Source organism: Chiloscyllium punctatum, chromosome 23, assembly GCF_047496795.1.
Source record: "Chiloscyllium punctatum isolate Juve2018m chromosome 23, sChiPun1.3, whole genome shotgun sequence".
Taxonomy (NCBI): Eukaryota; Metazoa; Chordata; class Chondrichthyes; order Orectolobiformes; family Hemiscylliidae; genus Chiloscyllium; species Chiloscyllium punctatum.
In genome coordinates this window covers 87,046,652-87,063,797 of record NC_092761.1, presented here as the reverse complement: position 1 = coordinate 87,063,797, position 17,146 = coordinate 87,046,652, and the positions used below count along the sequence as shown (strand labels likewise).

Below are 17,146 nucleotides of genomic sequence, written 5' to 3'. Positions count from 1 at the left end.
CTTTTGGAATACTGTGTGCAATTTTGGTCTCGCTGCTCTAGGAAGGACGTTGTGAAACTTGAAAGGGTTCAGGAAAAATTTACAAGGATATTGCCAGGGTCGGAGGGTTTGAGCTATAGGGAGAGGCTCAATAGGCTGGAGCTATTTTCCCTGGAGAGTTTGAAGCTGAAGGATGACCTGAGAGAGGTTTATAAAATCATGAGGGGCATGAATAGGGTAAATAGCCAAGGTATTTTCCCCAGTGAATGGGAGTCCAAAACTAGAAGTCCAAGGTGAGAGATGGAAGATTTAAAAGGGACCTAATGGACAATGTTTTCATGCAGAGGGTGGTGTGTGTATGGAATGACTTATCAGCAGAAGTGGTGAGGCTGGTACAATTACAACATTTAAAAGGCATCTGAATGAGTATATGAATAGGAAGGGTTTCAGAGGATATGGGCCAAATGCTGGCATATGGGACTAGATTAATTTAGGATATCTGATCAGCATGGACAGGTTGAACTGAAGGGTCTGTTTCTGTTCTGAATAACTCTTTGACCGTGTTCTTATATTCGTAGCCGCACCTTTCTTGCAGGAGATTCATATTAGGGATCCAGAGACTCAACATTGGATTTTTTTCTTTCTTGTTGATGATAATGTCCTTGCCAGCACCCACCAACAAGTTTGACTCAGGACTGGTGATAGAACTTAAAGCCCTTCCTGACTGGTATAGCTCACTCTCTTCTTGGGAGGCACGTTTCTTTATCACAAATAGGGCACAAAATATGATATCTCAATTTATATCAATTGTCCATGTGATGAAAATGGTCCAAATAATGGTCCAAATCCAAATGCAGCGTAGGTTCACAAGGTCAATTCCTGGAATGGCGGGATTACCTTACACTGTAAGACTGAAGCGACTGGGCTTGTATACCCTTGAGTTTAGAAGACTGAGAGGGGATCTGATTGAGACATTTAAGATTATTAAAGGATTGGACACTCTGGAGGCAGGAAACATGTTTCCGCTGATGTGTGAGTGCCGAACCAGAGGACACAGCTTAAAGATAAGGGGTAGACCATTTAGGACAGAGATGAGGAGAAACTTCTTCACCCAGAGAGTGGTGGCTGTGTGGAATGCTCTGCCCCAGAGGGCAGTGGAGGCCCAGTCTCTGGATTCATTTAAGAAAGAGTTGGATAGAGCTCTCAAGAATTGTGGAATCAAGGATTATGGAGATAAGGCAGGAACAGGATACTGATTAAGGATGATCAGCCATGATCATATTGAATGGTGGTGCAGGCTCGAAGGGCAGAATGGCCTACTCCTGCACCTATTGTCTATTCTCTATTGAGATGGGAAGAAATTATTTCACTAAAAGGATTGTGAATCCTTGAAATTCTCTGTCCATGAGAGTTGTCAATGCTCCATCATTGAATATTTTAAGCCTGAGATAGATATTGTTTTGTCTCCCAGGACTTCAAGACATACGGGGAGTGGGAGAGAGTGTGGGTTTGAAGCCAGAAATCAGCCATGATTATATTGAATAGTGGACAAGCTATGTAGACCAAATGCTTCTTTTTCTTGTGAACTGTTTTAGAGTCATAGAGATATACTCTTTTACTTCAGGGTGTTTTCTTTTTATGCTGTGTAATCAATGCCTCCTTTGCTAGAGCTTTTTTAAAGTTGTGCCATTACTACATTTTTTTGGCTGAGGTTGGGGCTTTTATTTGGCTCAGGGAGTGGTCATCAAAAAGCATTGGAGATGCTTGTCAAAACACAATGGTCACAATGGTCTATGCTATTTCTTTCTACTGTTCATTGTTTCTAAATTCAAAGTTTACATCATAGATAAAAATCAAAGACTCTCATTTGGCCTACTGTTGTTCCTTGTTCATATGTTCATATTTGAGCTGCATAGTATTCGAAGGTGACCCAGGACATTCATCCAAAGTCAGAGTGGCTGAAACCAGAAAACATGAAGTTAAGTAACTGAAAAGCAGATGTGATAAATGTTCAGAAAAATCTATTTGGGGCACAGACATTCAATGGGATATTCATAATGTATGTGGATGTTTGACTGCAGGATTCGTGCTACAAGTGATACAAACTCAGATTGACTAGTCTTATTGTTTTTTATTCTTATTTAACAAATTGATTGAAGTAGACAAATGAAGGTTAGAGAAAGGAATATATGGAGGATTAAGAAGGGGACAGCAATATCTGCCCGTTACCAAGAAAGGGAAAAGATTTGGTAGAATTATTGTTAATTACTTAAAATTTCCTGTGAATGAATTATTATTGCATTTACTTACTAATATGGCCACCAAGCAAATGGAGGATGTACAAAAGATTTCATTCCCCAAAGCAGTGCCCATGTCAAAATCCTGGCCAACAAGTTCATGCAGAAATTAGAGAAACAAATTAAAGATAGACATGATACTGAAAATAACTCCTGTCTGAAGCTGACAGCAGGCAAAGTCAGAAAGGAAATTGAATGCTAATCATCTCCTATACACATGCTCAAGATTTAAAAAAAACAGGCAAGGTTTAGATCTCATTTCAAAGAAACTGATAGAAATTTATTTTCTCTGTAGTAAATTTTATTATTTTAAGGCCTCTGACATACTGTGAAGCTGGAAAGCAAACTGAAAATAGGGCCATAGTCTCTGAAATTCTCTCCTTGAATTGCTGAGCAATCTTCTATCAGGTGACAACCCCATTTAAATGCAGCAGGAAATAGATGTTGACAACGAATACTTAAAATGTGTCTTTAAATTAAGTTTATGAAATCTTAAGCTTGATAACCTCTGAAAGCTTGAAACCTTGAAGAATTATTGTTGTGTGGATTACGAAATAGAATGCCTACAAAGGGATAGGATATTTTGCTGGTTCATTGCTTCAGTGGTTAGCTGCATAAACTTAGTGTTTTGAATGGGTTTGGAGTTAATGAACATGCTGCTGCCCAAAAAAAGGTACATGGTTAATAAAATGGAATGTGCTGGAAAAACTCAGGTCTAGCAGCATCTGTGGAGAGAAAACAAAGTTGACATATCGAGTCTAATATGATCGTTCTTAAGTGCTTTCAGACCTGCCTCTACGGTATTTTGCTTTTATAGGTGATTGAATAGTATCTGTGTCACTGGAGTTTTGGGCAGGTTTAGCAATAATTAATGAAAATATGGGGATGGGTAAACATGCTGAAGTGTCACAAATATGATAATTTCACAGACAGCTTCACAATTATCTTTTAGGTAGAGGAATCATATTGTTCAGTATGCACAAACAGCCTGCCAGACTCTTTAAACTTGCCCAAAGAGGAGTAATAATTCTTAACCAATGGTTTTCCTGTTTGAAATTATATTGGTTTGGAAAGAGCCTCTGCACAATGTTCGATAAACCTTAATTCAGAACATAAAGCTCCATTAGTGTCTCCTGTTTGATATTAATGGGAGCATTGATTTAACTGAGGCAGCATACAGAGGCAAAGGGCTTGCAGATATCTTTCATCGGGAATGAAGAGAACGTGTGCAGAATTTTCCTTCAAATGACTAATTGACCAAGTTTTGTCTGATGGACCAGTTTGTATACAACGCAAGTTTTCCAGTTTCAAGGAACATCTGTTTAGACTTTTAGACATCCGTTTAGATTAGCATGCACACTGTAATAAGTACATTTATTTTGAGAGACGTAAATTCAGTTGAGCTTGTTGATGTGGATTGATCCAATTTAAACTTCATAATGGTCTTTTAGAATTCTGCAGAATACATTTTACTCTATATAATCATCTTTTGCATCACTGTAGCTTCCACACCCAACTGAAATATTTGTAGAGTTCATAACTTTTCACTGACATTGAGCAGTGCAGTGGAAGACAAACACAAGGCACAGCATAATGGGGAATGCTGTATACTTTGATTACTATGTAAGGTTTCCATCTCATTTGGAGAAAATCACTTGTCATGGAATTTCCACCAGCAGGTAAGGATGGTGAGGGAGACAGCTGCAGCATTCAATGGACCCTCTTAAGAAAAAGATTGCATTTGGGGAAAGGGGGGCTCATGGAAAGAAGGAGCAGATGGACAAAGATTTCCTCAACCTAATGTGAACCGCAGGCTTCATCTTATGTGTATACTGTCCGTGCTTGCTTGTTTAACCTTAATTTGCCTTCATGTTTGTATTGGCCTGATGCCAAAGGAATAAAAAATCCTTGCTTAATGATCTTTGGGTCATCAGTGTCAATGTGTTCAAATTGCATTTTACATTTCTGATATAGTTGGCAGGATTCCACAGCACAGGCATGGGCATCAAATCATGGCAGAGGAATTGAAAGTAACAGTGTCTGTCATTGGATGTTCAAGTGTTAGTTGAGGAAATTGGACCTTTAGGCCAAATTCAGGGCGAGACTCCCCCTGTGCATTTTCTTAACACTGCAAGAAGGAATTGATACTCTTGGTTAGATATTCTACTTGTTAATGAATAAGGCACTGGACAGATTTGGGGGTAGACTGGAAACACCTCATGATCCAGCAATTGAAAATTGGATTGAATATGCCGAACTGGTTGTGGCATACAGGGGCCTCAACATGAGTGAGCATCTGGCATTTGTGATGCAATGCATAGAGAAAGCCATCAGGAAATACTTGGCAGAGGTACAGACGTTTAAAGAAGTTCATAGTAGCTCTTTGAGATACTGATAAGGGTTTTGGGGGACAGTTTTTATGAGAACAAGCAAGCCAAAGGAGATCTGTTTTTCATATCCCTGAAGCTTTTTAATTGCCCCCATCTTCCTGGATCCCTCTTTTAAATTAAATCAGGGAAAAGCTATTGATGGACCATTGAGTACAAATAGACATGAGAATGTCCAAATAAAGTTGAGGCTTAACAGTGATAAAACTCAATTAACTTTCTCTGAAGTTTGGAATCATATCATCCAGATCACAGGAATGATTGGACAACTAAATCCAGGAAAGAGGCTACCATTAAGGAAGTTTGTTGTCAGTGTGGATGGGGTTATATACCTGATGCTGAAGAGATATTTGGAACAGATTGCTGCACAGCAAGTGCAAATCCGGTCTTTGCTGTCCTATCTCTATGATAAACCTTAAGGATGATTCTACCCAAGAACTGTTCCATCGGGATATTGGAATTGTGATTGGGCTGAGATTCAATCGAGACTACTGTTAACATGACAACCACCTCTGTTTTCAGGCAGAGATGTCAGCAATTGGCTGACTGAGGGAAATATTTCTATCCTCATTTTAAAGTTGCACATTGGCAATTTGGAGGAGAAATAGAGAAGGTAGCTTGTTTCTACTCTTAATAAATACAGGAAAACTTTCAGTAAAGATAATGATGACATTGGATATTGTGACATGGTAAGCCACAGGATTGTAATTAAAGATGTTTGTCCAGTGGAGATTCCTTGGCGCTAAATTCCACTACTTCACTGGAAGGAAGCCTAGGGCTACCTGCAAACGTCTTTGGAGTGAAATGTCATCTCAGTTGTCAAGTCCATACATCTACCCCCATAGTTATGGTCAGGAAGAAAGACAGAAATTTGAGGATGTATGTTGATTATCAGTCAGTCAATACAAAGACTATAAGGATGCTTATCCTCTACCTAACATTGAGGTAACATTGCAAGTTTTCCTAGGTGCCAATTATTTCTGCAGTCTTGGTTTGACCCACAGTTATAACAGTGACATATCGCTGAATAAGTCAGCATTCTGAACAGGTACTGGCCGACTTTATGAATATGTGAGCATGCCTTTTAGGTTCTCTCATGGCCCATGCCACCTCTGTGCATGTTGGATAAAGCTTTTAGCAATCTTAATTTTCAATCCCTTCTTGTCTATCTGGACAACATACTCACCTTCAGCTTGACATTTGAGGAGATCCTTGCAAGACTAGACATTCTCTTAGCCGATTTGCTAAAGTTTAACTTGAACGACTAAACCAGAGAACCGCCAAATTTTCAGGACAAATGTATGGTATGTTGGACACTTACCAAGGAAGGCATTACTCCTGATGGTGAGAAAATCTTAGCGGATAGAGGAGTGGCCTTTGCCTAAAACAAAGAGGAACTGCATAGGTTCATTGGTCTATCTGGTTAGTATAGGAGATTTGTGCAAGGCTATGTACAGTTGGTTGTCCCACTCCTTGATTTGCTGAGAAAACCAGAGAATGCTGAGGGAGTGGTTGAGAAACAATGTGTGAGGTTAAATACTTCATGGAGCATCACTGGGAGTTTGACACCAGCATGTGAAGACTCCTTTTGCACCCTCAAACAAAAGCTTGTCTCAGCACTTGTAATGGCTACCTAGATCTTCAACTGCCTTTCGTGCTGGAAATTGACACTGGATCTAGATGTGTTCTGCCACAGGTTCAAGGGCAGAAAGGAGTGGTTATTGCTCATTCCAGGTTGAGTGTCAAGGTAAATGAGAGGAATTTAGAGAATTATTCCAATATGAAACTTGAAATGCTACCCTGAGACGGGCTATTTCCTAGAAATTCAGAGACATTCTGATCAATGCAGCATTTTCAAGCAACAGAAACCCAATGAATGCTGAACTCTCAGTTTCGATTCAAGATTGTGGACAACTAATGTACATGCTCATAAACTTTGGTGGAAAACTTTCCATGCCTGGCTAGAGGGACCTATGGGTTGACACCATTCCCATGCCCAAGTCAAAGGCAACAGTGTGACCTATGTCCCTATGAAATTTGAATTAAGAATCAGTGCACTGTCACTAATGCACTTTTGATTGATATCCAAACCGGGTCCAGACAGTTAGAACCAGGCTTGGATTTAATTTTGCCATCTAACTTAAAATAGGTTAGATCCTTAAAATACAAAGACTATAAGGATGCTTATCCTCTACCTCAGTTACAGCTAATTGCTGGCATTAGTGCACTGCACCATTGCTGGAAGGCCCACCAACCATCCACCTAGCACCAACTGAAAAGAGTCTAAACAGTCACAGAAAACCCTGATGGGCTAGAAGAGGATCAGGGAAGAGGATGTAGTGATTGTGTGGTTCATAACAAGGAGAGAGAGAGACAGATGAAGTCTCCAAAATTAATTGTTGATGTTAGTTCATAATCAAGGAGGATATCAAGGAACAGAAAAAATGACTGCCCTGACCAGGCAGCTGTTGATATTGGCGACTGCTGTCAAAATTGTGAGAGAGAAACTTTGGGTGAAGCAGGCAAATGACTTTATGGGATTCCTGGTCACCAAGAAACTTCTAGAGGTCCTTACAATGTATATTATGGTCCGTGTCCCCAGTTGAAATGATCTCATAGTCGTGGAATGTCTTCACCAAGTTCACCAGCCTTAGGCCATTTCTACCCATGACTAAAAGGCCTCCACTATAGAATTGAGTTTTACTGGGTGATTGTGTCATTGTACCATGTCAGATTGATAGTGATCATGGACACAACTTCAAGATCAAGATGCTAAGGAACTTTGCAAGGTCTATGGCATTACCATGAACCAAACCATATGCAGAGTGGTAATGAGCAATGCAATAGCTTCAACTACACTCTGCATGACCATCTGTGAACTGTGATTGGTAGGAACAAACAAGTGGCCTGAGGACCTTCCAAAGCTAGTTTATACTCATAATATCAACCACCTACCCTCCTCTCTCTCTCTCCCCCCCCCTCCCCCACCCTTGACATTTATCCATAGGCTACTCTCTGCACTACCTTCCAAAATTGGAATATCAGAAGTCAGAATAAGATACAGGAATCGTAGGACTTTGATACAGAGTGGCTACAATAGGTTCAGGGCAGCCTCAGGAAACAGTTCACAAAGGGAAGTTGCTTCAGGCCAGAATCCTTGTACATGATATGGAAGCGTGCAGTCCACTCAGTGCTATAGCAGAACCTGGGGTTCAGTGTGTGATGGCTTGTGTGAAGTGGTGTCAGATAGCGATGTGAAATCCTGGAATGACCTGCATTTATGAATCCAGAGGATGAATCCATTGTGAGAGGCCTACTCCTACCCTGGAAAATAGCATAGGAAGGACCTTATGGGAGAAAGAAATTAGAGCAACATGTGCTGTTGATTAATGATTCCTGGAGACCTGACTGACCAAGGTCCCTATGTGAGTTATTTGTCACAAAGCTTAGATCTTTTGGAAGTAAGGAAGTGAAAAGATCTTGAACAAATTATGGCTATATCCCCAACCCTTACAATTTGCTTCCATTTGGGATGGAAGAAGACTGGTAGAATTGAGCATCCTAGCCATGGCACTATTGAATCTGTTAATTATGCAGCTCCTTAGCACACAGTCTTTGTTTAGTTGCCAAGATGGCAAGTTTCAAGCAGGAATGCCTGTAACAGAACTTCTGGCAATGGGTGGTCACAGTGAGGAAGGTTGCTCAGTAGGGAATCTTGAGCTGTTGTGCCAGGACTTCTAGCAGCAAGTGGCAACAGTGTTGCATGGCAACTGGAGCAGTTGAATAGATCCTCTCTGGCAAAATAAACTGTTCTTGGGTGAAGGTGGATTCAGGGGAAGGAGCACTGAGATAAAGTGTTCCTCAACCTAATGTAAACTGTAGGCTCCATTACATTTAAATACTGTTATGTTATATTTTAATTTCTTTTCATAGTTGCAGTGATCTGGTGCCAGTGAAATAAACAATCTTTGCTGCATGATCTTTTGGCTGTCCATGTATTCAAATCGCATGCTAAACACTGAATACAGACAAGGTGTTCCTCACCTGGAGGGAACAGAAATGTTGGAAATGTCCATATTATCTGTTGGCCAGATCAGATTAAGTTTGATGAAGGCAAGAGGTATCAGCTGTTTCCCAATCCTGAGATTGTCCATGTGTTGTGATGACCAGAAGATTCTAGTTGACAATAGTGTCAACTGTCCTTCGAGACTAATAATTTTTGAAACTATAACTATTTAACTCAGAATTTTGTGTTTTGATTCTGAAATGTTTGAGAGATAGCAGAAAGTATTTGGGTTAGGTTTGATTTCCGAAATCAGAAAGCACCTCAATAACAAGTCTGTTTTTCTTTCTCTCCTCCAGTATGTTTTAATATCACACAGCTGCTACTTTTCATTTCCTGATTGGTGCAGCACAAGGAGACCAAGGAGTACCACGTCAGCATTTGAAATCTTTAATGCCAGCCTTTGCTTCTGTATATTCAATAACCTCGATTGCAATATAGTGTCAATAATCATCACAGCGGCCATTATGAGGTTTCTTATTGTGGCAGTTCTAACTATATGTCTGTGCAACAGCACCAGTGCAGGTGATCAGAAGGATAAGCAAAGAAAGTATGCTTCTCAAAGTTCGGGGCAATTTCAAGAATCGGGGACAATTGAGATGAAATCACCTAATCTGAATGACGAGGAGTTTCACTCTGGCCATATGCCTGATTATTTGAAGTGTGACTCCTGCAGAGCAATTTCATATCAGGTAGGTTGAATGCACTATACGATTACTGACTGCTCTTTGGAATTTGTACCCCCCCCCCACTTAGAGACTTACTCAGTTTTCTTTTATTTTCTGTGAACTCAGCCTTTTATCTGTAACTACATATCACCGTTTTCTTCATAAGATTTAACTCAATCAGGTTCACAAAATAGCTGTACAGTTTATTTCTGTCAATTCAAAAATTGTTTTCACTACAAATATTAAATTTTTTATTAAATTAGAGCGCAGAAAAGGTTTTCAAGGATGTTACTAGGATTGGAAGATTTAAGTTTTGGGGAGAGGCTAGATAGGTTGGGACTTTTTTCTCTGGAGAGTGAGAGCTAGGGGGTGACCTTATAGAGGTGTATAAAATCATGAGGGGCACAGATAAGGTGAATAGCAAAGGTCTTTTCCCCAGGGTAGTGAAATTCAAAACTAGAGGGCATAATTTTAAGTGAGAGGGGAAAGTTTTAAAAGGGACCTAGGAGCAACTTTTTCACAGAGGGTGGTGTGAATATGGAATGAATTGCTAGACAAAATGGAAGGTGCGGGTACTGTTACAACCTTTAAAAGACATTTGGACAGGTACACGAATAGGAATGAGCAATGAGAGAATAGGAGTGAGAGATATGGGTCAAAGGGAGACAAATGACTAGTTTAGTTTGGGAAACTTGGTCGGCATGGATGAGTTGGACTGGAGGGTCTGTTTCTGTGCAATATGACTACAATTTAAAATAATAAAATTTTAGTAACATATATATTTATGATTTTCAAAAGCAAATTCAAAATGCCTACAATATAATGGTGGCTACACTTTAAGTGCTTCTTTGACTATGTGTAACTTCGTGACATTCTGAAAGGCACTATGTAAATTTAAATTATTTTTAGTAAGCTTTGCAGAAGGGCGTAGAGTGTAGTCATATCTCCAGTATCTGTACTGGTTGAGTGGACCAGGAAATAGTATTTCTTTGTATATAAAATGAGTTTTGACAATCAGATCTGTCAAACAGTTTATTTTGTTATCAGTTGCCTCACTAAATTTTAAAGATTTCTAAAAATGAAACTGGCAAATTTGTTTTGAGTGCTCTACCAGTCAGCATAAAGAGCTGTGGATAAATCAGTGGCAGAGATAAGGTGGGGCTGTCCCACAACAGGTCATACATTTTTGAATTCATTATTAAAAAATTTCATGAGTAATGTTAGATTCTCATTGCGGTCAGCATGTATTGTAATTGCTGTGGGTGACATCTTTCTACATAATTAGTTATTAATTGCTAGTTGCTATTAAATTAATTTATACAACAAATACATTCATGATATTTGAATACATTCTAAGAAGTAGTCCTGATAGAGGAAGCCAGATCTTTCCCAGGTGTTTTTTGTTTCAGTACAGAACATTAGAACAACACAAACAAATTCCTTCCTCTTTTTATCTTGCTGGAAATTGAAGAATGTTTGAACTCATTGAGGGCAGTTATTTTAATCCATTAGCTCACACAAAGTTGAGAATAATATGATGGGTATCGTTGGAGTTTGGAACTGCAAGAAATACTCTTGATGAAGAACCTTAGGCTGAGAATGGGAGTTTGTTATTCCAATGTGGTAAATTGTGCAGCTGTAGAAGAAAAGTATGATAGTTATCAAAAGAACAGACTTTACTTTCAGTTTTAAACAATGACAATTGTTATTCACTCTGTGCTGTAAAGATGCAGGAATATCTTTCGAAGTGGGAATCAAAAATCTCTGCAGTGAAAGAAGGGAAAGCAGTACTGAATGAATCTGATTACACTGATGCTTTGGAGAAATGCTGCTCCCAGACTTGGGAAAAGTGAGTTTCTGTCAGTTGACCCTTTACACAATCCCAGACAAGTCCCCTTCCTTACTTGTCTTGTACAATTTTGTGAATGGCTTAAAAATCAATAATCGTGTATAAAGATATTTTTGAACCAAGATTACGTGTCATAATTCAGCAATTATGAATGATTTCATAGTAGAATTATTTTTATACTTCAATAATAATTTGTATTTTTATGTAAATACAGCTACTTGGGAGTGCATTATTGCAGACATTTAAGTGACTATATAGAAAGGGACTAATGGCTCAACAACAGCTTTTATTTATGTAACACTTTTAATGCAATAAAACATCCCAAGTTGCTTCGCAGGAGTGTTATAATGCAAACTTTGATGCTAAATCACATAAGAAGCTGCACATTTGTTTGAAGAAATTTACGGAGATTTTTAAAGAGTGAAAAAGAGTTAGTGAGGTGTAGGAAAGGAATTTCAGTGCTTAAGGTCTAGTCAAGTGAAGGTTCAAAATATTAGAGATGAAGGAATACAGAGATCTTAGAAGGTTTTGGGATTTGTGAAGATAATATAGATACCATGATAATTAACAATTATATAAAAAGATCTGACTGAAACTTCAACTGATACTACTTATGGTTCAGATCGGAGGTTTTAAAACACCATTTGATAGAACAAGGTGTAACCACATGAGTTGATTGTTTCTGAAAATTATTTGTTTATAAGAGGTATGAATTGGCTTTATTCAGGTTTTAATGTTTTATCAAGAAATAATTTTAATGAGTGATTGATGAATGATTTATTTATTGTCACATAAATCTTGAAGAAACAGTGAAAAGTATTTTGCCACCACAATACAGCACTATTTTAAGGTACAATAAAGATAAAAAGAAATTACTTAAGTAAGAGCTCCTCTTCTGTTCAAATTGGGGTTTCAAGCACAGCTTCAGGGCTTGTACAATATCTCTGCAGGGTGTTCCAGGCCTCAAGAAGTCCAAGAAATTATATGAATAGATTACAATTATTTTTTAACTACTATAAAGGTTACTCGCCCCATGTCCGAAAAGTTTTTCGAGAATTACCTACAGCATGGAATAATGGTAATTATTTTCAAATTTTGATATAAGTTGTAATTATTGAACACTTAAAATAAACAGTGTTGTCAGCAGTATGAGTTTGGTTTCACAGAGCAAAAAGCACACTATGATAATTGGCAAGAATAGTTCAGTGTCAACATTTGATGACTCTGTAGAGCATTGAGAATAAATAACACTTTCTATTGACTCTCCAATGGCAAAATAGAGACATTTGTGATCAAAATCAAGACCAGACTGTATTCCCAGATTAGTAACTCAGTAAATGAGCTTCTTCTTATCCATTATACATTTCATCAATCATCACTTAATCCAGTGCTTATTTCTTCCAATTAAGCTTGTCACAGTCCAGCTTCTTCCTAACACATAACGAATAATCATTTCACTGAGGTGTCACAGGGCACTGTTGACACCCAACTTCAGTAAAAGTTGGTATTTCAAAAGAGGAGAACAAAAAAGGCAATCTTTATTTTAAACGTTCTGTTGTGTGTTGAAAACATATTAAATACTTAGATATATCTTGGAACAAAGTGTGCATTTAATGATATGTCTTGTGCTGTTGTGTCTGTATTATTAAATCAGGCATTTGGTTCAGCACATTTGTCAAGATTTGTTTCTCCAAAAGACTTCTACCATATTGTTAGATTTTGCTGGTACTGAATCTATAATTAAGAGCATACCTCATTATGACTTGACATAGAGCCCTGTGCAAATTATATTTTTGTTCCATTAATGCTTTGCAGGCATGGCGTAATAGAGGTGAATGGCATTAAACGTCTATCAGGCCCTGGACTAGAGACTGAAGATTTTACAGGGGTGATGGTGATGAGTGGACCATGGCCAGGACGGTAAACATATTACAAAAACAGTAATTTGAATAACTCAAGTGTAGTAGCTATTATATTCCATTGTATGTATCTCTTCACTTTAGAGATTTTGATGAATTTATGTTTTGATAAGTGTAGTTGATAAGTTGAAATGTTACAGGGGGATGTTTGGTGGATTGACTCGCAACTAAACAATTGTTTCTGTGTAGTTTTGACACTGAATTTCCAGAAATAATAGGACATGGTAGTAATTCTGTTAAAGATGTCACCTAGTTTGATATGGCTAACTCAAACAATCACAGGTTTCTATTCTTAATGGACTTGCAGTCTTCTCACTGAACACCATCACAAACCTCAAAGTGAAGATTGCCTCAGTAATACTATCATGTGCGGAGGAACTCTTGCATTCATGCAACACCTTTACATTGCTCAGAAATGTTTCAAAATGCTTATAAATACTGTACATCAAAAGTACAGTATTGATGTACTTCATTTTGTGGACAGCAAAGAAAGAAAATCTTGCATTTATATTGTACTTTTCAAACCCCTCACACAACTCAAGGCATTTACAGATAATGAAATATAATCACTGTTATAGGAAATGCAGCAGCCAATTTATGCACCACAAGCTCCACAGACAGCATTATTAGATAATATGTGTATGGGCTGTTAATCAAGAGATCAAGGGATAAATATTGACCTGCCAGGATAACTGCTCTTGTTTGAAATAATCCCATGGGATCATTTACGTTTGTAGGACCATAGGACACTGTGACACTCTGAAAGGCGAGGTGGGGCCTGTTTGATGTCTCATCCAGAAGCCGGTATCTCTAAAACCAAAATTGCAGTACTCCATAGTATTGTCTAATTAACCTGTTCAGAGATGTCGTGGCACACCCCTGGAGTGGGTGGGACATGAACCTAGGTCTCCAGGCTCAGACGTAGGGACATTATCACTGTGCCACAACAGCTTATTAGTACAGCATGGAGAGTCAATGTCAAATTTTATGATCTCATAACTGACTAGGAATTGAAGCCACAACTTTCTAATTCAGAAGTGTTTGGAATTCTATCAATTGAAGCACAACAGATAAGATTGTACACACAGCTATGTGTTGAATTACTAGGCCAGTGTGCAATAAACTGAGTTGAAACCAGGATAGGGAGGATCAAATAATAATCACTGTAAATGTCTTTCTGGTCAAAGAACTGGATTGGCAGATTTGTGGACAGGCAGTTTACTCAGTAATTCTGATTGAAAAATAATCGTTATGTTCGGATAATTAAAGAGAAGAATGCACAAAAGGTAATTTAGGAAAAAAACATACAATTATATTGATAACTAGTAACACAAATTCTTCAGTATAAATTAAATTGAAACAGCAGGCTGGACATTAGAAACCTAAAGTTTCTTCTGTTCGCAAAAATAATTTGGAAACATGCAGCAACCTATGAGTATTTGAAAGACAGTGCAATGTTTGGCATTTTCATTTTCAAGGACTGACCGGTTCACTGTGTCTTTCCAAAAATTATCTGTTCTTTTAGTTCTCCTCCATTTACTTGCTACTTTTCAATTTTTTAATTGTATTTCTCTTGTTTGGATCATTAACACATCTGTCTAACTCCTATAGGTTGTTCAAAATGTGCCAGGCTTACCTCGGAGAGTTTTCAGAAGAGGACATTTACAATGAATTCAGGAAAAATCGAGACTATTTAGAAGATTTTCTCTGTTTTGGTAAAAATGGAGCTTGCACCAAACATAAAAGTTTCCAAACAGCATTTAAGGATGAAATATAACCATTTTGTGTTGGCTGTTCAAATGACAAGTGCACATGAGGAATTTGGGTGATGGTGTGAGCAGGTGTTAGGGATGGGGAGGGAATCAGTGGATTTTTAAAATTCATTCAAACTAATTCAGGCCATACCCAAATTTCTGGTATTCACTCGTCATAAAATAATATATAATAGATTAATTAATTCGTCTAAATGTTATTTAAAATGCTGATAGATAGTCATGCTTTTGTATCCTCATAAATTATCTTGAAGATGTTCCAACACATTCTTCCATATAAATATTGAGGCCCAGAAACCAATGGAATCCAATAGTACATAGCCCCCACTACTTAAAAAGTCTGCATTTAACCGTCAACTCTTTAAACTAACCAAAAAGCAAAAGCTGTTAATTATTTGCATTAGTGTTAAATTCAAACTTGCCATTTTGTTTCTTTTAATGTTCCAATTATATAGGCAGAAACAGCTTGAGGCCAATGTTTTGTTGGAAAATGAAGTAATGATTGATGTGAACTTGCAGGTTGTGTGAACTCTAAGCCACCTATGATAAATTGTTATCTTTTCTAATGGCTTTGTGTGCAGGCATTATTAAAGCTGAAACTATGTCTGGACAATTACAGCTGACATAACTTCTGCAGTGCTTTTGAATTTAGGGAGACTGAATTGTAATGTTTGGGTAATTCATACCACCAATACAGATATTCCACACTTTCATTCAATACTCTTGCAGTTATATGAATGTATCAAGACGATTGTATTCACAAAAATGTATGTGTTCTAAATAGGGATTGGATCTGAATTTATATGTAAGCAAATATGTTGTCAGTGGAGGTCTGGAGAACAATCAGAATTCATAATCATTTATAGGTTACAAAATGTGTAAATTGGTTTTAATCTTTTTGAAAATAGTTCTCTCTCCTTTTTCTCTACTTTCGAATACTGTGGCCCATTTATTAGTCTGATTTCTTGCTGGAGTTGCCATTCTTCACAGACACGCCAAGACAGTGAATATCAGCAGATAATCTTTCCTGGCCTGGTGACATTGGGGATGTCTGACTGGGGTGGAGGAGGGCACAATTTAGAAACATTATAGCTAAATACACTATTATCTTCATCTGTGAGCCATGTGTACATCCTTAATCAAATATCACAAATGAAGAACTTTAAGTTGGCACAGCTTTACAATCACCTTGGTTGGAATCAGTGAAGAACAGTTACATTGTCTGAGTTACATTGTCTGGTTTTCTGGTCGACATTGTCTGGTTATACTTCACTTTCACTAACTTAACCGTTGAGGAAAAGTACAGATAATTTATAACCTGGAGATAACAATGGTATTTATTATAAGTTCCATTTAAAACCATGTTTGAGACTGGACTTTCCACAGTTCACTGAATATTCTTTGATTGACATATAGCTGATATTATTCAGTGATCACGTTTGTTCTGTGTGCATTTGAAATTTGCAATTTAGATTCAAATACCATGAGACAAGTGGAAAGGATTCCCAAGAGAGGTACTGCAAGCATGTTTTTGGCATTTATTCTATTCATTCTGAAGTTTAGTGTTAATCTTGAGAAAAATAAAAAGTTTGCATTTTTAAGGCATGTGTTTTTTAATATTTAATTCCCTCAAAGATTTGCAGCTACTATTTTATATTAATATTTAATATCACTTGCTTAATTAACAGATTATTCATTATATGGAGCAAATGTATCTCCACTTTTGGAGGCATCAGATTGTGGAGCTCACTATGATCAGAAATACCTTTCTATCTTTGACATTAAGTATCAACTTCAAATACTTCAGGCCAAGTATAACATGGGGCTAGATACAGAGTAAAGCTCCCTCCATACTCTCCCATCAAACAACAAAGGGCAGGGACAGCACTGGGTTAGATACAGATTAAAGTTTTCTTTAAACTATCCCTGTCAAACACTGTCAGAGATTGTAAAGCTTATATTGTACACAGTGTTAAGTTCCCTCTGCTCTGTCCTATCAAAGGTATGACCGACAGATGTGGCATGAATTATGGATGGAATAAATCTCTCTGCATTGCTCCATCAAATTAGCATGCTTAAGTGTTGAGAAACTTCCATCAGTTTTGCACTGACAACATGTGTTATCCTCACCCTCTGAATAAAGGACATTGTATTTACTCTTTATCAGTATGACATCTTCTTTCATTTTCTATACCTGCCATTCTTTTCATTG

At 37.7% G+C, this 17,146-nt stretch overlaps 1 protein-coding gene across 1 annotated transcript; it reads left to right on the top strand.

Annotated features, from left to right (window-relative positions):
• Positions 1–1,962: 1,962 nt before the first annotated feature.
• On the top strand, positions 1,963–15,500 carry LOC140494008 (marginal zone B- and B1-cell-specific protein-like). The gene is made up of 5 exons (XM_072592939.1): positions 1,963–2,038; positions 9,026–9,418; positions 11,122–11,243; positions 13,059–13,163; positions 14,774–15,500. Exons 2-5 carry the CDS (start codon positions 9,194–9,196, stop codon positions 14,937–14,939), a joined length of 618 nt encoding a protein of 205 aa, XP_072449040.1. The 5' UTR covers positions 1,963–2,038; positions 9,026–9,193; the 3' UTR covers positions 14,940–15,500.
• The last annotated feature ends 1,646 nt before the right edge of the window (positions 15,501–17,146 follow it).

Coding starts and splice junctions, on each gene's coding strand:
- LOC140494008 (XM_072592939.1), top strand. CDS start 9,194: ATGAGGTTTCTTATTGTGGCAGTTCTAACTATATGTCTGTGCAACAGC. Junction 9,419..11,121: donor GCAGAGCAATTTCATATCAG/GTAGGTTGAATG, acceptor TGTGCTGTAAAG/ATGCAGGAATATCTTTCGAA. Junction 11,244..13,058: donor TGCTCCCAGACTTGGGAAAA/GTGAGTTTCTGT, acceptor AATGCTTTGCAG/GCATGGCGTAATAGAGGTGA.